The sequence below is a fragment of the Ovis aries genome, chromosome 8 (genome assembly GCF_016772045.2).
Source record: "Ovis aries strain OAR_USU_Benz2616 breed Rambouillet chromosome 8, ARS-UI_Ramb_v3.0, whole genome shotgun sequence".
Taxonomy (NCBI): domain Eukaryota; kingdom Metazoa; phylum Chordata; class Mammalia; order Artiodactyla; family Bovidae; genus Ovis; species Ovis aries.
The window spans coordinates 30,550,019-30,571,745 of NC_056061.1; the positions used below are offsets into that span (position 1 = coordinate 30,550,019).

Sequence of the window (21,727 nt, forward strand, 5' to 3'; positions counted from 1 at the left end):
TCTAGCCATCTCATCCTCTGTCGTCCCCTACTTCTCCTGCCCTCAATCCCTCCCAGCATCAGAGTCTTTTCCAATGAGTCAACTCTTTGCATGAGGTGGCCAAAGTATTGGAGTTTCAGCTTTAGCATCAGTCCTTCCAATGAACACCCAGGACTGATCTTCTTTAGGATGAACTGGTTGGATCTCCTTGCAGTCCAAGGGACTCTCAAGAGTCTTCTCCAACACCACAGTTCAAAAGCATCAATTCTTCGGTGCTCAGCTTTCTTCACCATCCAACTCTCACATCCATACATGACCACTGGAAAAACCATAGCCTTGACTAGACGGACCTTTGCTGGCAAAGCAATGTCTCTGCTTTTGAATATGCTATCTAGGTTGGACATAACTTTCCTTCCAAGGAGTAAGCGTCTTTTAATTTCATGGCTGCAATCACCATCTGCAGTGATTTTGGAGCCCCCCAAAATAAAGTCTGACACTGTTTCCACTGTTTCTCCATCTATCTTCCTCAAACATCTAAACCAGATTTGGGACAAACAGTGAGCTGGAGACGATGCCTGTCCCTATGGGAGAACTCAGGCTAGGCCTTTTCCAGATACGCCTCACCATTCAAGGCTTCAAATCAGAACTGCTATGGGAGTAATTTTTTTGTGGATTTAAAAAATGCTATTGCGATTTACTATATTGATTTTATCAATCTCTAAGGGGTTGCAATTTGATGAATACCAAATTCTATGTAAACTTAAGTACATTAAAAGCCTTAAACCTCTCAGTTCCATGCTAATCACCTCATGCTGTGAAGTGGGCCAGGGAGGCCTTTGGGTGGGTTTTTCCTTCCAGGATTGAAAGTGAAAGTATTAGTCGCTCAACCCTGCCTGACTCTTTGTGACCCCATGGACTGTAGCCCGCCAAGGCTCCTCTGTCCATGGAATTCTCCAGGCAAGAATAATGAAGTGGGTAGTCATTCCCTTCCTCAGGGGATCTTCCTGACCCAGGAATCAAACCCTTCTCTCCTGTCCTGGGGGCAGATTCCTTTACCTTCTGAATCACCAGGGAAGCCTTCCTTCAGAGAAGGTGGTACCAAATACCTTCTTCATGCAAAACAAGATCTTCACTAGGCCCTGCTTTTGAAAAGAACAGGGAAAACCATGATTAAAACTGCTGTTAAAACGAAGCTTTTAAATTTTGAGTGTGATTCTGTGTTCTAAGTGCTGAACAGTTCACAGCTGTCCCCGATTAGTTCTATTGGATCACAGGTGAGAACCAGGTAAAGCTAAGGCTGAGGCCTCGGGCTGCACGGCGGCGTCAGGAGGCTCACAGGCAGACTTAGCATGGGCAGCCTTACCTGAAGACACTCTTTCCTCCCTTTGCCTCATGATTCGTGTCTGAATGCCACTTCCTTGACACCAAATCAGGCTCAGTGGCTGAGGAAGAGTGAACCTAACCACCCTGACCTAACTGCAGACCTCAAATGGCCTCCTGCTGCCTGGAGAAAGGTAAGAAAGATTAGTGATGTAAGTTTCTCTAACTACCTTAGTAGAAAGGCCTGAGCCTCAGGGGTCAGCCTGGACCTGCAGGATGTGATTTTCCAGGCCAGCCCAGGGCCTCCTCCCCACCCTATGGTGCTTAAAGTGTGTGTCCAACAAAAGTGTTTTAAAATTGATGGTTGAATGTGACATTTTGTGAAGTACTATTTTTTAAGCTTTAATTTGGAGGGGCCTAGAGAATATGTGTTCTCAGTTTTCGTTTTCCACTCTCTTCTGTTCTCAATTCATTTGATTTCCTTGATCGTTTGGCTGCGGTATTCCCCAGCATTATCCCTTGGAATAATATCTGTACTAAAAATCTTGTTGTTTGGAAAATTAGAAAGAGAGAAGTGCAGGTAATGGGGACCTGAGGAGCAGCGAGGCTAGTGGGTGGTGGGGGCTGAGGAGAAGTGTTAGCAAAATAGTCAGCATAGCAAAATCCAGTGTTATTTCAAGACTGAAAAAAAAGTGGATTTTACTGTGTTAAATCAATTTAACTTTCCAAATGGTTATTGCTCCCCTAGTGTTTATAAAAACACATGAAATAAATGGAGACAGATTCTCACAGAGTTGAAGAGTTTTCAGAAACTCTGAGTATACCTATAAGGTCTGCTTCAGTTTTGTCCAGTGTTGTGAACCTTATTAATTCTGTCTGCAGAAATGAGACAGTAAGGCATAAGGGTCAAAGGGAACACTGGCATTTATTCACAGTTGTTCCAGGTTTTCAGGTTTAGAGTGAATTGGTGGAATCACAGAGGCCTATGGAGGAAGGTTAGACCAATGAAAAGATGGGCTTACTTTCAGGAATTTAATTTGGTGGGAAGAGGAATTTGCGTTTTTAACCTGGGTCCTAAGATTAAAGCATAGATACGCTAAATCTAAGGGGAGTATCTTGGTTGATAATTCATTCCTCAGACCTGCTTAAAAAATATAATAAATCAGGATAGATCCTTTAAGGAATACTTGTTTTGGTTTAAATAAATTTATAATTGTCCCTCCATAACTGTAGGTTCTGCATTCAAGAATTCAACTGACTGGGGATAAAAAATATTTGGGAGTTAAGAAACAAGGCTATATTGCATTGTGGAGGGAATTACAGCCATTATTTTTATAATAAGTTTAATAGATTAAAATCTGTAAAAACACTGAATCTCTATGTTATATACCTAAAACTAAGATAATTTTGTATATATACTATGCTTCAATAAGATTATATCAATTTAATTATTCTAATTCCTCAAATTCTTTAATCAGTAAAAATGACTTTTTAATGATTAAAAAAAAATGGGGGAAAAATACATTGAATAGAAGTGGTGAGAGTGGGCATCCTTGCTTTGTTCCTGAAGTTAGCAGGGAGGCTTTCGGCTGTTCATTGTTGAGTATTATGTTGTCTGTAGGTTTGTCAACATAAATGGCTTTTATGTTGAAATATGCTCCCTCTATACCCACTTTGGTGAGAGTTTTTTTTATCATGCCTGGATGCTGAATTTTATCACATGCTTTTTCTGTGTCTGTTGAGATGATTGTGCTTTGTCTTTCCTTTTGTTAGTGTGGTGTGCCACACTGTTTGATTTGCGTATGTTGAACCATCCTTGTGACCCTGGGATGAATCTAACTTGATCCTTGTGTTTGATCCATTTTATGTATTGTTGGATTCAGTTTGCTAATATTTTGTTGAGGATTTTACATCTATATTCATCAGAGATATTTGCCTGTAATCGTCATCTTCTTCTTCTTTTTTTTTAATAGTGTCTTTATCTGGTTTTGGTACCAGGGTAATGGCGGTCTCAGAGAATGAACATGGGAATGTTCCCTCCTCTTCAGTCCTTTGGAATAGTCTGAGAAGGATTGGTATAAGTTCTCCTTTGTATGTGAGGTAGAATTCCCCAATGAAGCCATCTGGTCCTTCCTGGTTTTATTTGCAGGAAGTTATTATTGTTTTGTTTTGTTTTTTAACAGACTTACTTCTAGTGATCGGCCTGTTCAAATTATCTGTTTATTCTTGACATAATTTTGGCAGGCTGTATGTTTCTTCTAGGTTGTCCAATTTGTTGCTCATATAACTCAGTATAAAAATTAAAAAGTGGGCAGAACTAAATTAGACATTTCTCCAAAGAAACACAGGGGCCAACATAAAAGATGCTTGACATTGCTAATTCTTAGAGAAATGCAAATCAAAACCACAATGAGGTATTACATCATGCTGGTCAGAATGGCTACCATCAAAAAGTCTAAAATAGTAAATGTTGGAGAGGATGTGGGAATGTAAGTTGGTACAGACACTATGGAAAAACAGTATGGAGGTTCCTTAAACTAAAAATAGAGCTACCATCTGATCCTGGGCATATATCTGGAAAAGAGGAAACCTGTTATTTGAAAACATATATTCACTTCACTGTTCATAGCAGGAGTATTTACAATAGCTAAGACATGGGAAAAAACCCAAGTGCCTGTAAATACATGATTAGTTTAAGAAAATGTGGTTCATATATACAATGGAATATTACTAAATATTGCATTTACTGTATGAATGGACCTAGAGATAAACACAGTAAGTGAAGTGAGTCAGACAAAGACAAATATCATTCAGTGTCAGTTATGTGGAATCTCAAAAATAATACAAATGAATCTATATACAAAACAGAAACAGACTCACAGACACAGAAAGCAAAGCTTTTGATTACCAAAAGAGAAAGGGAGGTAGGGGAACAATAAACTAGAAGTGTGGGATTAACAGAGATAAAGTACTACACATAAAATAGATGAGCAACAGGGATTTACTGTACAGCACCAGGATATATATTTAATATCTTGTAATAACCTATTGTGTAATGGAAAATAATCTGGAAAAGAATTATATGTATAGCTGAATCACTTTGCTATACAACTGGTACTAACAATACTGTGAATCAACTGTACTTCTATTAAAAAATATTTGAGGATAGGCAAATCCGTAAAGTAGAATAGAGGTTTACTGAGGTTGAGGGGAGGAGGGAATGGGGAGTTATTGTGTAACGGGTACTGAATTTGTTTGGAATGATGACAAAGTTCTGGAAATAGATAAAGGTGATAGTTGCTCAACACTGTGAATGTATTTAGTGCCATTGAATTGTACAATAAAAAATGATTAAAATGGTAAATTCTGTACTATGTATATTTTACCACAATAAAAAAGAAAAAATATTCTGGCAAAAAAATTCCAGGAAGTTTCAAAAAAGTAAAACTTGAATTTGTCATGCTCTGGCAACTATTTATATAACATTTACATTGTATTAGGTATTAGAAGTAACCTAAAGATGAATTAAAGTGTACGAGAAGATGTGCACAGGTTATCTGTACATACTACACCATTTTACGTAAGGGACTTTAGCATCCGCAGAATTTTGGTATCTGCAGGGATTCTGGAGCCATTCCCCATGTATACCAAGGAACAACTGTGCTAAATTGAGTGTGATTCTCTCAAATTTGCACAAATCAGATCCAAAAATATTCTAGATTGTTTTTGACAACAACCCCAAAGAGGGAATTCTTGGTAATAGCCCCGAAGAGGGAGCTGTATCTTTATGTCTAAACAACCTCCTACCTTCCTCAGTTTGTGATCAAAACATGAGGCACAAAAATATTAAGGCAAAGCAGAAAAACAGCTGAGAGTTGGACTGGTGCTTTGTAGGGTTCCTGACTGTTAGGGTGCAAGCCTTCTTCCTAGTCATCTCACGAGAAGCACGCCCGCGGGCAGGGGACTGTTCTGTTTTTGAGAGATGCAAACCGTGGACCACAGAGTCCATCCTTGCTCCTGTCTAGTAGGGAGACAGCCAGGCAGCAGCAGAATTTCTAAGGTGCAGGTTGGCAGGCCCAGGAGTCCTTCAGGCCACAGTCTCTTTGACCTTTGCCTAAAGTTGCATAAGGGCCAATCCTAGGTCGAGTGGAAGGGAGAGTCCAGGATGGCATGCCTGACCAGGAAAGGAGAGTCAAACAAAACCTGCCAGATGGCGCATGACCTTCCCATGTTAAACTTGGGTAGGTGCACCACTTGAACTGCTGTTATAGCTTATTCCTTTTTCCAAAATCCTCCTGAAATTTTTTTCATATTTAAGTGTCTTTTGGAGCTTAACCAGATTCTCCTATGGCAATTCAAAATTGAAAACATTTCAAAAGAATACACAAATAGAATAAGCCTCTTGATTTGGGAGGGGGTGGTGGCCACTTTGGAGCACACTGACTTACCCCTTTAGGAGCAGAAAGTGGGTATGAGCTTTCAAAATCACATTCCAGAACATCCACAGGAAGTGACTAAAGATTACTCTGTTATCCTGTTTGGATGCTATGCCATTGTAAGCAGTGCCCAAAATTTGATTATATGGTCACCTTGTTGAAAGTATGGGCATTTGAGTGATTTTCACAGCATTTATAGAAGTGGGTTCAGTAGAATATTTCAAAACTGGAATGTCCTCAGAGCACTGACATTTTGGGGCTCTGAAGGAAACATTTGCAAGAAGATGACTTTGTGATAAACATTGTATTTTGAAGTTTCCTAACTGACCATGATAAAATAACAGCCTCTGTGTAACACTTAGCTCTGGAGAAGCTCTAAGGAAACCTGAATATCTGTATGGTCAGAAAAATGTTTCCTTGATGCTTACAAGGGCCAAAATGCCACCATAGAATAATGCACAGTGGTAAAAAGAATGGACCAAGAACCCAAAAACAGACCAGCTTCTTATTTACTGCCCTTGTGATCTCAGATATTCTCCAGCCCCGTAGAGTTCAGTTCCATCAGTAAAATGAAGATGGATGCTGGCATCTACCGTGCACCCTACTGGGCTGTGAACATTTGAGAAAGCTTCATGAATTGTGTACTAAACAACCGGTGTCTTATGTTCTTGTCAAAAGGTAATAAGAGTTAGAATTAAATTGTATCCTATTAAGGAAATAGATTTATAATCGGATTACTTCTGAAGAACTTCGTGTTTCCTGGCATGATTTTTCATTTCTCTCCTAATATAAAATTTGTCAAGAAACCTGTGGTTCATTGAGTAGAAAATAGCATAGCCAGTAAATAGATTTTACAGTGTTTTATTTTATGGCCATCTCATTTGGTCATCCAGATGTGATCTTCTGGATGGAGTCTTAGCCAGAGAGCTTTTCATTGCAGAAGACAGAAACCAATCCAAGTTAGCTCAAAGAGAGATCTTGTTGCAGAAAACAAACGCAGATCACCAGCAGACCATCTTACATGGCTCCCAGTCAAAGCAGAACCATTCTTCATGCCACTAGGCTTGAGAAACTTCCAAAATCATAACAGCACTTTCCTGTTTCTCGATGGTTTTGTGGCTTATTTTTCTCTTCTACACACTATAGACCCACACGTTACAGAGGTGGCCCAGCCAATACCCCCCAAGTGTATATGACCTTATTAGTCCAATAACCAAGTATTGATACTACAAGTTTCTGGGTCTCTTTAATCTTCTTCTTGCCTGGAATATAGATGCAATGCTATTTTCTTCACATAAGCTTCCTTTTTAGCATTTAAAGCTCAGAATGCATGTCACCAAAGCTATAGAATAGTGAGCCGATTTGGGAGTGTACTTTTACAGAACCACCTTTGGGCAAATTACTTAATGACTTTATGCCTCAGTTTCCTAATCTGTAAAATGGGAATAATATTATGTATTTCCAGCTATATTGCCTGGTCTGTGATGCTCAGTATCAGCCATTAACATTACTAGTTTAAAAGAGGTTAATTTATTACACTGACCAAAAGCAGGCATAGAACTACATAATTCAAAACTGTATCAGGTTCTAAAATAAAAGGAAATAAAGATGGCACTGAGTATGTCAGATAAGTTTCCAGAGAAGATGATTTGATGTAGGTCTTAAAAGAAGTAATTGAAAAGACTTGAAGAGAAACGTTTTGGTTTTTCATGACTGTGTTAACAAACTATCGGAAAACTTAGTGACTTAAAGCAAAGAGCCAGCTTTTGGTTTGGTTGATCCTAGGTGTTGTTTGGAGATCTGCTTTCTGTCCCCATGGTTGGGGTGGGGTGGGGTTGATGGAGAGTCTGAGGTTGGTAGGGGGAGACCGAGATGGCTCTCAGTGTGGTTATCTAGCTGGAGCTTGGAAGTCACGCACTGGTGCTGCTCTCCTGCAACAGAAATGATGAACTCAGGCCTTCCTCCTCATCACCCCCTCTTCCCTAGAGAGCAGGTGGAGTCCTGTGAACAGCAAGGCGTTCCTAGCACAGAGAGGTGTCAGCAATTCTGCTGGAGGGTGGGGACTGCTCTCAGGTTAGAGCTGTTGTTCAGTCGCTCAGGCAAGCCTCTTTGCGACCCCGTGGACTGCAGCACGCCAGGGTTCCCTATCAATGGCACCCCACTCCAGTACCCTTGCCTGGAAAATCCCACGGACGGAGGAGCCTGGTGGGCTGCAGTCCATGGGGTCGCTAAGAGTCGGGCACAACTGAGCGACTTCACTTTCACTTTTTACTTTCATGCATTGGAGAAGGAAATGGCAACCCGCTCCAGTGTTCTTGCCTGGAGAATCCCAGGGACGGGGGAGCCTGGTGGGCTGCCGTCTGTGAGGTTGTGCAGAGTTGGACACGACTGAAGCAACTTAGCAGCAACTTAGCAGCATTAACTCCCAGAACTTGCTCAAACTCATATCCATTGAGTTGGTGATGCCATCCAACCATCTCATCTTCTGTCATCCCCTTATTCTGCTGTCAATCTTTCCCAGCATCAGGGTCTTTTCTAATGAGTCGCCTCTTCACATTAGTGTCCAAAGTATTGGAGCTTCAGCTTCTACATCAGTCCCTCCAATGAATATTCAGGACTGATAACCTGTAGGATTGATTCACTGGATCTCCTTGCAGTCCAGGGGACTCTCAAGAGTCTTCTCCAACACCAGAGTTGAAAACCATCAATTCTTTGGTGCTCAGCTTTCTTTATGATTCAACTCTCACATTGGTACATGACTATTGGAAAAACCATAACTTTGACTAGGTGGACCTTTGTTGGCAAAGTAATGTCTCTGCTTTTGAATATGCTATCTAGGTTGGTCATAGCTTCTCTTCCAAGGAGCAAGCATGTTTTAATTTCATGGCTCCAGTCACCGTCTTCAGTGATTTTGGAGCCCAAAAGTGGGTCACTATTTCCATTATTTCCTCATCTATTTGCCATGAAGTGATGGGACCAGATGCCATGATCTTTGTTTTTCGAATGTTGAGTTTTAAGCCGGCTTTTTCACTCTCCTCTTTCACTTTCATCAAGGGGTTCTTTAGTTCCTCTTCACTTTCTGCCATCAGGGTGGTATCATCTCCATCTCTGAGGTTATTGATATTTCTTCCAGTAATCTTGATTCCGGCTTGTGCTTCATCCAGCCTGGTATTTCACATGATGTACTCTGCATGTAAGTTAAATAAGCAGGCTGACAATATGTAGCCTTGACGTACTTCTTTCCCAATCTGGAACCACACATTGTTCCATGTCCAGTTCTAACTATTGCTTATTTACCTACATTACATACAGGTTTCTCAGAAGGTAGATAATGTTGTCTGGTATTCCATCTCTTTAAGAAATTTCAGTTTGTTGTTATCCACAGAGTCAAAGGTTTTTGCATAGTCAATGAAGCAGAAGCAGATGTTTTTCTGAAATTCTCTTGCTTTTTCTATGATCCAATGGATATTGACAATTTGATCTCTGATTCCTCTGCCTTTTCTAAATCCAGCTTGAACATCTAGAAGTTATCAGCTCACTTACTGCTAAAGCCTCGCTTGGAGAATTTTGAGCATTACTTTGCTAGAGTGTGAAATGAGTGCAGGTTACAGCTGAGAGAAGGGCAAAGCTTCTTGCGTTCACCAAATCTGGCTCTTCCTTAGCCCCTGTCTACCCATCTTCTTTGTCCCCGCCTCCTTACTGATTCTTCCACTTAGATCTCTGGAAGTTAGATTCCCTCCTCCCATTTCTTCATGCTGAGTTCCAAACTTCTCTATGGTGCCTGCAGAATGTGAGTTTTTTGTTTGTTTTAAATGCACACAACTTCATCTTAGAGCAGCATTAGTCTCAGGGTTCATTAATTAAGACATCACACTTAGCTAGAACACTTCACTGAGTCTTGCCTTCATCCTCAGTGCCTGGCTCAGAACCGGGCTCGGGATTGGAGCTCCAGCCACGGTGGTTGAATGACTAGCACCCTGCTGGGAATCACGCCCCTGCTCATGGTCTGATATTTTGTCTTCAAGTGTTTCCCTTCAGTCTCTTCTCCCATCACAGACTGTACCTAGGGAAAACAAGAGATGAGTTTCTTAGAAACAGCTTCTGCCAACAGTCGGTCCCCCTCCCGCCCCCTCCTCTGTCCAAAGTGGTGAGGCTGTAAACAGCTTTCTTCAGGAGACTGGCACTTGGAAAACAGAAAACCAATTAGGGAGCTGCCAAATGACTCAGGAGAGTGTCATCAGGAAGCCAGGAGGGAGAGCACACAGTGGACAAGAACCTGTAAGATGCGACCTTTTGGAGACAGTGTTGACTGTAAATAGTCAGGCTCTAAGTTTAATCATTCAGTAGCTACAGAACTTCTTTACATACATCTTGTGTTTTGTGAGACTGCTGGACTACGATTTTTCAAAAGGAAAGTCTAGATAGTTCCTCAGGGAAACATTTTTTGTGGTGTTCTTTTGCTTCATATACGAATCTTCTCAGGCTGCCTTAACAAAGCATCATGACTGAGTGTCTCAAACAACAGAAATGTATTTTCTCACTGTCCTGGAGGCCAGAAACCTGAGGTCAAGGTGCTGGCTGGGTAGGGTCTTCTGCGCGTCTCTCCTGGGCTGGCAGATGGCTGTGCTCGCGCTGTGTCTCCACCTGGTTGTTCCTCTGTGCTTTTGCCCCAGTATTCTTTCTTTTTATAAGGACATGAATTGTGTCAGATTAGAGCTCATCCATATGACTTCATTTGAGCTTCCCTGGTGGGTCAGAGGGTAAAGAATCCACCTGCAATGGGGTAGACCTGGGTTCAATCCCGTGGTTGGGAAGATCCCCTGAAGGGAATGGCAACCCACTCCAGTATACTGGTCTGGAGAATTCCATGAACAGAGGAGCCTGGCAGGCTACAGTCCACGGGGTGTCAAAGAGTCAGACATGACTGAGTGACTTTCATTTCACTTCATATGACCTCATTTAACTGTAATTAAATCTCCCTATCTCCAAACGCGGTCACATTCTAAGGTACTAGGCGTTAAGACTAACGTATGAATTTGGTGGGGGACACAATTCTGTCTCTAACACCTTGTTGGGAATTCCCTGGTGGTCCAGTGGTTAAGGCTCAGTGCTTTCACTTCTGGGGACCAGGTTCAATCCCTGGTCAGGGGACTAAGAAGATCCTGCAAGCTGCCTGGTGCAGCCAGAACAAACAGAGAACAACAACAAAATCACCTTGTACGCTTGTGGAGGTGATGAGTAGCAGAACATATACCCCCAAAGATACCAGTTTGTTATAAGGATTATTTTGAGTTAAAGGCTCTTGAAAAACAGCACATGCAGGAAGGGTGTGCTGAACTTACCTTCCTTCCTAAAAGCAGGAGATAAGTCTCCCATGTGAAAGATTCCCTCCCTGTACCAAGGGGAAAGGAACATACTGATGAGCAGAGATGGGAAGCTGAGGCTGAGAGAAATCTGTACAAATAGAGCTTATTAAAATAACCCTCATCTTCTTTTTGTCTTCACAGATATTTTAGTGAAGTGAGTGAAAGTCATTCAGTCATGTCCAACTCTTTGTGACCTCATGGACTATATAGTCCATGGAATTCTCGAGGCCACAATACTGGAGTGGGTAGCTTTTCCCTTCTCCAGGGGATCTTCCCAACCCAGGGATCAAACCCAGGTCTCTTGCCTTGCAGCCAGATTCTTTACCAGCTGAGCCACCAGGGAAACCCAAGAATACTGGAATGGGTAGCCTATCCCTTCTCCAGCTGATCTTCTCAACCCAAGAATTGAACCAGTGTCTCCTGCATTGCGAGCAGAATCTTTACCAACTGAGCTATGAGGGGAGCCCTTTACTTTTCCACAATGACTATTTTTTGTTCAACCTGGTATATAAGCACTTAGGCCTAACTGCTTTGGGGGCTTCTTTTTCCAGTGAAGGCTCCTGTGTACATGTAAAAATATTAAATAGAATTTGCATGCTTTTCTCTCCTGTTAATCTGTCTTTTATCAGTTTAACTCTCAGGCCCAGCTGGAGGCTATAAGAGGGTAGAGGAAAAGTTTTACCTGCCTGCAGAGGCTTGCTAAATACTTTGTGTTGGATGAAAAACAGCATCCTTCCCTGCCTCCCGTCTTTTTGCTAATTCCTAGCATTATTGAAACAAAAATGGGTTGTAAACAGGGGAGGGGACGGGAGAGGGGACTCCAGGAGGAGCTGTGTGAATGCGGACACCCACATTCACAAGATCCTTGGCCCCGTCTTTGTTTGGCCTCTGTCTCCCTTGCGATCATCTGGTTCTTTTCTTGTTCTGTTTGGCAGAGCAAACAAACTAGATTTCAGAGTCATCTTGATGGAAGTGGGAGAGGTGCAGGAAAATAATGACTGGATTACTAATGATATTTTCGGAAGTTCTGTACTTTGCCTCTGTGGAAACCCTGTGGGAATTTGCATTACAGTGTTTTCACTGAGTGTAGGGCAAGGAGTTGGCTTGTGGCTACAGCTTTCCTGCAAGTCTCAGGATGCGTAGCATTTCTAGCTTTTTGTCTCGAGGTGTCCTGGGTGGCATTAGAAGCCAAAGTCACAAGCAAAGGAGAGGCGCGGCCAAGCTGTCACGTGACGCTGCCGACGGGCTCTCTCACCACCGGCTGCGTTGGCCCTGCTGCCCAGGAGCCCCTCCCAGGGTGGCCTCCAGCTGGAAGCCGTCCTGGCTGAGATGCAGAAACCACGACAGGCGTCGCTCCTCAGTGCCGTGCAGTAGATGGTGCAGACGAGCCTATTCACAGGGCAGGGACAGAGAGGCAGCATGAAGGATGGACATGCGGACACGGGGTGGGGGAGGGGCAGGAGACAAACTGTGTTTGGGATAGACGTATATATACATTACTGTGTGTAAAACAGATAGCCAGTGGGAAGCTTTGGGGCTTCCCAGGTGGCGCTAAGGTAAAAAGCCTGCCTGCCAATACAGAAGACGTAAGAGACGTGGGTTGGACCCCTGGATTAGGAAGATCCCCTGGAGGAGGGCCTTGCAACCCCCTCCAGTATTCTTGCCTGGAGAATCCCATGGACAGAGGAGCCTGGCGGGCTACAGTCCATGGCATCGCACAGAGTCGGACACCACTGAAGCGACTTGGTACACACAGTGGGAAGCTGCTGTATAGCGCAGGGATCCCAGCTTGGCACGCTGTGATGACCTGGGGGTGGGGCGGGGATGGGATGGGGGTGGGGGTGGGGGCCGATGGGAGGGAGGTTCAAGAGGGAGGGAATATATGTATACTTATGGCTGATTCATGTTATGGTTTAGCAGAAACTAACAACATTGTAAAGCAATTATGCTCCAGTTTTAAAAAAAAATTCAATGAACTGCCTATGTCTCACGTGGGAGGGGCTGGAACATCTGACTTTGGTACGTATTTTTGGAAGATGGATTTTTGGTATTGCTGTGGTTATGAGAGCTCTATATTTCACCTCCAGATCATAGCTAGGCTTCTTATTTCTCAAGAAGCAGAAATTTTCTGGTTGTTTAAAAACTGATCAAATCTTAGGCAACCAACATACTTTACTTGAAGTGCAGTTTTTGTTTTTTCTTTATAAGAATGGAAAATGGCATGAGAGAGAAATGATATGGTATGTTTTTGCCTTATCTAAAATAATTTTGTTTCAGAGCTATTTTATCTAAAGACTATGATGACTGAGTCTTCCATTTTTATACGCCACAAAAATACCTTTCTCTTCAAATAATAATGAATGGAATTGTTACGCAATTGAAGCAATTATTTAGTAGCGAATATAGAAATTTATCAAGATTTATTTATTGAGGTATTTCTCATGTGTTTTTGAGAACAATGGAGGTTTTCATGGAAAAAGACACATTCGGAGTCTGTGTATGTGGGATGTGTGTATGATTTTCAATCAAAGGCTTAACTCATAAAGGGCAGTTTTTATTAATATATATGCATGTATGTTCATGGGGTGCTCGAGGCACGAGTAGTGAAATGGTTTGCCATCCCCTTCTCCAGTGGGCCACATTTTGTCAGAACCCTCCACCATGACCCGTACATATTGGTTGGCCCTGCAGGGTATGGCTCATAGCTCCATCTAGTTACACCAGGTTGTGGTCCATGTAATCATTCTGGTTAGCTTTCTGTGATTGTGGTTTTCGTTCTGGAGGCTGTGGGATTATACTTGTTTCTTCTGTCTGCCCTCTGATGGATAAGTATAAGAGGCTTGTGTAAGTTTCCTGATGGGAGGCAGTGGCTGTGGGGAAAACTGGGTTTTGGGCCATGCTCAGTAAATCTTTAATCCAACTGTCTGCTGAAACTTCAGGAGAGAGTGAAGGGCAGGGAAACCTGGCATGCTGCAATTCATGGGGTTGAAAAAGTTGGACATGACTTAGTGACTAAACGACAATACACATATGCATATTGACATACACATATACACAACCACAAACTTGACTGAAAATAAGAGAAAGCTTAAAATTAGGGAAAATATTTTTAAAGAATAAATTTAGAAACTGCTCCTTAAAGCTTCATTTTAACCTATATTCATATATTTGTTTCCACAAAACCCCGCCAGTCTTACCTTGCAGAGGTGTTCAATATCGATCCTAGTTTCCACAGTGTTTCTTGTTTTTTCTTCTTCATAGGAATGAATTGATTTCCCAAAGTCCATTGGGAAAATAACAATGATAAAATGATATGTTTAAAAAAAAAAACCTATTTTCTAGTCCAGAGCAGTTTCTAATTATACTCTACAAAAACAATTTTGATTTCATGTAAATAAAGGGGTTTACTAATGTGTCAAGAACTTCATGTGAGCATTACACCTTTAAATGAAAGACCAGAATAAAAGACCAAAACACAACAATATGCCCCAAAGTTCCCATTGGCACATGGAGCTTTTAGGGGTCATCCCTGTGTAGAGTCCCCTTTCTTCCTAGACTTAGTTCCTCAAAAACCTCTTTATTGCTGGCTTCTTGGGCTCCTGTCTGAAGAGTCAGAGAGTACAGCAAGCCCTGTGTAATCTAGCTTCAGTTTAAGCAAACTCCACTGACCAGATCAACTGATGGAAGATGTCAGTAACTTTTGGGAAAGCACAGTAAGTTTAAATGATAATGTGTGGAGTGGCAGAGTATGTGTCTGTCACAAAAATTCTGGTCAACCCCTGTGAAAATTAAAAAGTTTTTTTATACGTTTCAAGTAATAATGAATGCAGAGTTTTTGCTATCTGTTAGCAAAAGGACAGCTTGCCTTCAGAACAACTGTATGCGATGTTCCATAAGGCCCGAAGTCCTTTTCTTGCTAATTCCACAAGCCTCCTGTTTCACTCTTTGGTTCACCCGTCCTTCCTAACACTAACCATTCATCTAAGCCAGCATTTGAGACAGGAATTGAAATATTTTTGACGAATATAATTTCAAATTCCACCATATGAGTTTTGGTTACATGTGCCAGTTAAACAATTATGTTTACTATCACTCCTGCTAGAACTAATTCTTAAATGTCAGTAAAGAATTTTTAAAGGCTTTTAAATGCATAAAACCACAAAAAGTGAGAGTGGAAGGAAAAATGAGCAGGCATCCAAAACCTGGAAGCTAGAAGAGATATTTGCACTGAATGATTTAGGGCAGGGTTTCTCAACATGGTATCATTGACCTTTGGGGGCCAGATACCTGTTTGTTGTAAAAAGCCAGGATGTTTAACAGCATCCCTGCCTTCTACCTGCTAGTTGCCAGTAGCATCTCCTCCCCGGTTGTGACAAACTCAGTATCTCCAGTTATTGTCAGATGGCCCTGGCTGATAACCATTGATTTAGAGAATCAGAAAAAACTAAAAGTATCTCTAGGGAGAATCCAGAAAGCAGGCTTGTCAAGGCCAGAGAACACCCAAAAGGCTTGAAGGTAGGGGCACCAGCCAGAAAACAGGATTAGCTGAAGATCTGTATAAAAGGTAGATAATCCCAGTCTATCCCCTCCCATCTCCTTTCCCCTTCCCCAACCATTGGAAATTCATTCCTCAGAGAGCCTGAGTCTGAGAAGCTGAGCTAAAGATTTTATACTGGGTGTGGGTGTTACGTGAGAATCTAATAACACAAGTGGAATTCTAGCCTCTTACTCAACTCATCTCTAAAAACATAGGCATCCACATATGCATTGTCCAGACAGGAGACTAGAGAATTCTTACGAGAAACTGACCAAGCCTGGCCAGGTCACTCTACGACCTACAGTCTCTCCTTCCTCTGCCTCCCCATGGCTTCTAAACTAGGTTTTCAGTGCCTTACTCTCGTGAAAGAGACAGCCAAGGAATGCGGTATTTTAAGAACATCTCCAATGTGAAAGAGAAAAAGAGGGACTTTCCTGGTGGTCCAGTGGTTAAGATTCTGAGCTCCCAGTACAGAGGGCCCAGTACAGAGTTCCCTGATCAGGGAACTAGATCCCACATGCTGCAACCAAGGGTTTGCATGCTGCAAACAGGAGTCACATGCCACAGCCAGGACCTGGCACAGCCAAATAAATAAATATTAAAAAAAGAGAGAGAAAGAAAACAAGAAGGAACTTAGGAAAAACAAATATTATAGGGAGCAACTGAAGACTTAAAAAACACTATAAGTGAAGCTTCTCTTCCCAGATCTTGGTTTCTAAATACCATTTTCCATGGGGCTGGATGCACAGAAACATCTTGTTCAGAAGATAAAGAAATGCCAAAGAATGACAAGAGAAGATGCAAAAAAAAAACCCCACAAAAAAACAAAAAACCAGGAGCCATCTTGCATGGTGTCCCTCACCAAAATGGGGTAATTGGAGTACAAAAATTAAAAAAACATAAGATTATAGCCCTTGATTAAAATAGGAATCCGTGAGTCCAGACTGAGAAAGACAAATGAGGAAGAAAGGAAACCCTTCCTTTCAAAGGACATCAGCGAATAATTGTAGAAAGAAAATGGGAATGGATAATCACCATTTGGCAACATAGTCAGTGGTAGCTCAAACCGACAAGGTCATAAATAGAGGCTAAGACTCTTGTGGGTAGAGGTTTGGTGAGGAACAGATACTGGCATGCACTCAGAATGCTGCTGCTGCTGCTAAGTCACTTCAGTCGCGTCCGACTCCCAGTGATTTCCAGGCAAGAGTACTGGAGTGCCTTCTCCAATAGCCCTGCACAAAATTCCAATCAAATACAAAGGGGGAACTGGTCACTTCAGAGTGGAGAAAACTGGCTGGCACCAAATGATGGGAAATCAAGATTAATATTACCAATAGGGGATGGGTCCACACTGTGCATCTGATATGAGGCATCAAGTAAGAACACAGCATCATTTTAAAAATAATTTTATTTGTTCATTTTTGGCTGTGCTGGGTCTTTGCTGCTCAGGCTTTTCTCTAGTTGCAGTGAGTAGGGACTACTCTCCAAATGTGGTGCCCAGGCTTCTCACTGCAGTGGTTTCTCTTGTGTAGCACGGGTTCCCGGGCACTTGGGCTTCAATAATTGTGGCACATGAGCTCAGTAATTGCAGGTCTCAGGCAAAGAGGTCAGGCTCAATGGTCGTGCTGCATGGGCTTAGCTCCTCTGTGGCATGTGGGATCTTCTCAGACCAGGGATTGTCTCCTGAGTAGGCAGATGGATTATTTACCACTGAACCATCAGGGAAGCCCCAAGGGCACCATTTTTTCAGTATTCCTTCCCAGAGTCTATGGCTCAAGTCCGATCATGGGAAGCATTGGACACACTGAGGTTGATGATCGTCTTATCTTGTGTTAAGATTGTTAATGACTTGAGAGGGGGGAAAGATTGCAGAACTGTTTAGATCCATATATGAATGCATTGTATGTTTCTATATAGGATTCTAGACCTTGAAAGAGGAATTCTTTGGAGAGTTGGTGGAATCTCTAGTAAATGGGATCTAGCAAAGGTACCACACCTGACACAGCCCCTGTTATCAGGGCTATTTCTCGCTTGTGTTTAAATAGTCCACTGTTACCTTCAAAGTATTGTTGTTTTTGCAGAGGGCAGAATGGTCAGTTATATGGAGATATTATGAGGTCCTCCTACCACCCCTGTATTCTTTACATTTTTAAGAGTGGCACTAATTTCTGCCAGATCCTCTGTGATGAAGTATTGTCTTTGATTTACTATCTTGGCGATGGGTGTGTGTGTGTGTGTGTGTGTGTGTGTGCGTGCGTGCGTGTGTGTGTGTGTGTGCGTGCGTGTGTGTGTGTGTGTGTGTGTAAGGGGTTGGCAGTTTCAGAGCTCTCCACTTGGCCATTGCAATGTGATATCTCTTATCCCACCGGCCAAGGAGGCAGAATGGCGTTGTGTCGATTACTGGGAATGTCTACGCCAACTATACATTCAGAGATCAGGAAAGTACTACAGATGGGTCTGCAGGCTTGGTAGATGCACAGCAAACCACATCTGGCCTGGAGCTCCATTCATTCCCAGACCACTCATAATCCTACCAAGGCCAACAACATACTTTGCAGGACCCAGCACAAGTTAAACACGCAGAGCCCTTTGTTCTAAAATTAAGAATTTCAAAAGTGAAATATCAGGATGTTGGACAAATATAAAACCACACTTGTAGTTGTTGTACAGTCTCTAAGTCATGTGTGCCTCTTTGTGACACCGTGGACTGCAGCACACCAGGCTGCCTTGTCCTTCACCATCTCCCTGAGCTTGCTCAAACTCATGTCCGCTAAGTCAGTAATGCCATCCAACCATGTCATCCTCTGTCATGCCCTTCTCCTTCTGCCTTCAATATTTCTCAGCATCAGGGTCTTTTCTAATGAGTCGCCTCTTTGCATCAGCTGGACAAAGTATTGGAGCTTCAGCTTCTGCATCAGTCCCTAGAATGAATATTCAGGATTGATTTCCTTTGGGATTGACTGGTTTGATCTCCTTGCAGTCCAAGGGACTCTCAAGAGTCTTCTAAAACACTACAGTTCAAAAGCATCAGTTCTTCAGTGCTCAGCTTTCTTTATGATCCAGCTCTCACATCCATACGTGACTACTGGAAAAACATAACTTTGACTATATAGACCTTTGTTGGCTAAGAAATGTCTCTGATTTATAATGTGCTGTCTAGGTTGGTCATAGCTTTTCTTTCAAGGAGCAAGCGTGTTTTAATTTCATGGCTGCAGTCACCATCTGCAGTGATTTTGGAACCCAAGAAAATAAAGTCTGTCACTGTTTCCATTGTTTCCCCATCTATTTGCCATGAAGTGATGGGACCGGATGCCATGACCCTCATTTTTCAAATGTTGAGTTTTAAGCCAGCTTTTTCACTCTCCTCTTTCACTTTCTCTTTAGCTCCTCTTCACTATCTGCCATAAGTGTCGTGTCATCTGCATATCTGAGGTTGTTGGTATTTCTCCCAGCAGTCTTGATCCCAGCTTGTGGTTCATCCAGCCTAGTATTTCACATGATGTACTCTGCATATAAGTTAAATAAACAGGATAACAATATACAGCCTTGTCATACTCCTTTTCCAATTTTGAACCTGTCACTTGTTCCATGTAATGTTCTAACTGTTGTTTCTTGACCTGCATACAAGTTTACCAGGAGACAGCTAAGGTGGCCTGGTATTCCCATCTCTAAAAATTTTCCACCATTTGTTGTGATCCACACAGTCAAAGGCTTTAGTGTAGTCAATGAAGCAGAAGTAGATGTTTTTCTGGAATTCTCTTGCTTTTTCTATGATCCAGTCAACGTTGGCAGTTTGATCTCTGGTTCCTCTGCCTTTTCTAAATCCAGCTTGTATGTCTAGAAGTTCTCGATTTACATACTATTGAAGCCTAGCTTGAAGAATTTTGAGCATTACCTTACTAGCATGTGAAATGAGCTCAATTGTGTGGTAGTTTGAATGTTCTTTGGCATTGCCCTTCTTTGGAACTGGAATGAAAACTGAACTTTTCCAGTCTTGTGGCCACTGCTGAACTTTCCAGTTTTGCTGATGTATTGATTGCAGCACTTTAACAGCATCATCTTTTAGGATTTGAAATAGCTCAGCTGGAATTCCATCACCTCCAATAGCTTTGTTTGTAGTATGCTTCCTAAGGCCCACTTGACTTCACACTCCAAGATGTCTGGCAGTAGGTTTGTGATCACACCATTGTGGTTATCCAGGTCATTAAGATCTTTTTTTGCACAGTTCTTCTGTGTATTCTTGCCACCTCTTCTTAATCTCTTCTCTTCTGTTAAGTCCTTACTGTTCTGTCCTCTATTGTGCCCATCTTTGCATGACATGTTCCTTTGTATCTCTAATTATCTTGAAGAGACCTCTAGTCTCTCCTACTCTATTGTTTCCCTCTCTTTCTTTGCACTGTTCACTTAGTACGGTTTCCTACCTCTCCTTGCTATTCTCTGGAACTCTGCATTCACTTGGGTATATCTTTCCTCTTCTCCTTTGCTTTTCACTTCTCTTCTTTTCTCGGCTATTTGTAAGGCCTCCTCAGACAACCATTTGCCTTCTTGCATTTCTTTTTCTTTGGGATAATTTTGGTCACCATCTCCTGTACAGTTTCATGAACCTCTAACTGTAGTTCTTCAGGCACTCTATCAGATCTAATCCCTCGAGTCTATTTGTCATTTACACCTACACTTCCACGTCCACAGGTCACACACATGTCTGTGACACTGGCCCTGACTCCCACGCTAACGGGACTCCATGCTGATGTTTCAGGGCTCTGGGCATTAACGTCAGCCTGGACCCTGTGTCCAACAGTCCTTATAATGATTGGATCCCCCATTTCCACCTGTGTTCAGTTCAGTCACTCAGCAGTGTCCGACTCTTTGTGACCCCATGAATCGCAGCACACCAGGCCTCCCTGTCCATCACCAACTCCTGGAGTTCACTCAAACTCATGTCCATTGAGTCAGTGATGCCATCCAGCCATCTCATCCTCTGTCGTCCCCTTCTCCTCCTGCCCCCAATCCCTCCCAGCATCAGAGTCTTTTCCAATGAGTCAACTCTTCGCATGAGGTGGCCAAAGTACTGGAGTTTCAGCTTTAGCATCATTCCTTCCAAAGAACACCCAGGGCTGATCTCCTTTAGAATGGACTGGTTGTATCTCCTTGCAGTCCAAGGGACTCTCAAGAGTCTTCTCCAGCACCACAGTTCAAAAGCATCAATTCTTCAGCACTCAGCTTTCTTCACAGTCCAACTCTCACATCCATACATGACCACTGGAAAAAACCATAGTCTTGACTAGACGGGCTTTTGTTGGCAAAGTGATGTCTCTGCTTTGAATGTGCCATCTAGGTTGGTCATAACTTTCCTTCCAAGGAGCAAGTGTCTTTTAATTTCATGGCTGCAGTCACCATCTGCAGTGATTTTGGAGCCCCCCAAAATAAAGTCTGACACTGTTTCCACTGTTTCCCATCTATTTCCCATGAAGTGATGGGACCAGATGCCATGATCTTTGTTTTCTGAATGTTGAGCTTTAAGCCAACTTTTTCACTCTCCTCTTTCACTTTCATTAAGAGGCCTTTTAGCTCCTCTTCACTTTCTGCCATAAGGGTGGTATCATCTGCATACCTGAGATTATTGATATTTCTCCTGGCAATCTTGATTCCAGCTTGTACTTCTTCCAGCCCAGCATTTCTTATAATGTACTCTGCATATAAGTTAAATAAGCAGGGTGACAATATACAGCCTTGACGTACTCCTTTTCCTATTTGGGACCAGTCTGTTATTTCATGTCCAGTTCTAACTGTTACTTCCTGACCTGCGTATAGGTTTCTCAAAAGGCAGGTCAGGTGGTCTGATATTCCCATCTCTTTCAGAATTTTCCACAGTTTGTGGTGATCCACACAGTCAAAGGCTTTGGCATAGTCAATAAAGCAGAAATAGATGTTTTTCTGGAACTCTCTTGCTTTTTCCATGATCCAGAGAATGGTGGCAATTTGATCTCTGGTTCCTCTGCCTTTTCTAAAACCAGCTTGAACACCTGGAAGTTCATGGTTCATGTATTGCTGAAGCCTGGCTTGGTGAAGTTTGAGCATTACTTTACTAG

General features: G+C 42.3%; 1 protein-coding gene across 1 annotated transcript in view; it reads left to right on the forward strand.

Moving 5' to 3' along the window:
* Positions 1–1,319: 1,319 nt before the first annotated feature.
* The window catches only part of RTN4IP1 (reticulon 4 interacting protein 1), a 120,925-nt gene continuing 100,517 nt past the window's right edge, over positions 1,320–21,727 (forward strand). Inside the window, exon 1 of the mRNA XM_060419528.1 lies at positions 1,320–1,493. Within this exon, the coding sequence (XP_060275511.1) occupies positions 1,469–1,493 (25 nt within the window). The 5' untranslated portion in view covers positions 1,320–1,468. The remainder of the gene's footprint in view (positions 1,494–21,727) is intronic.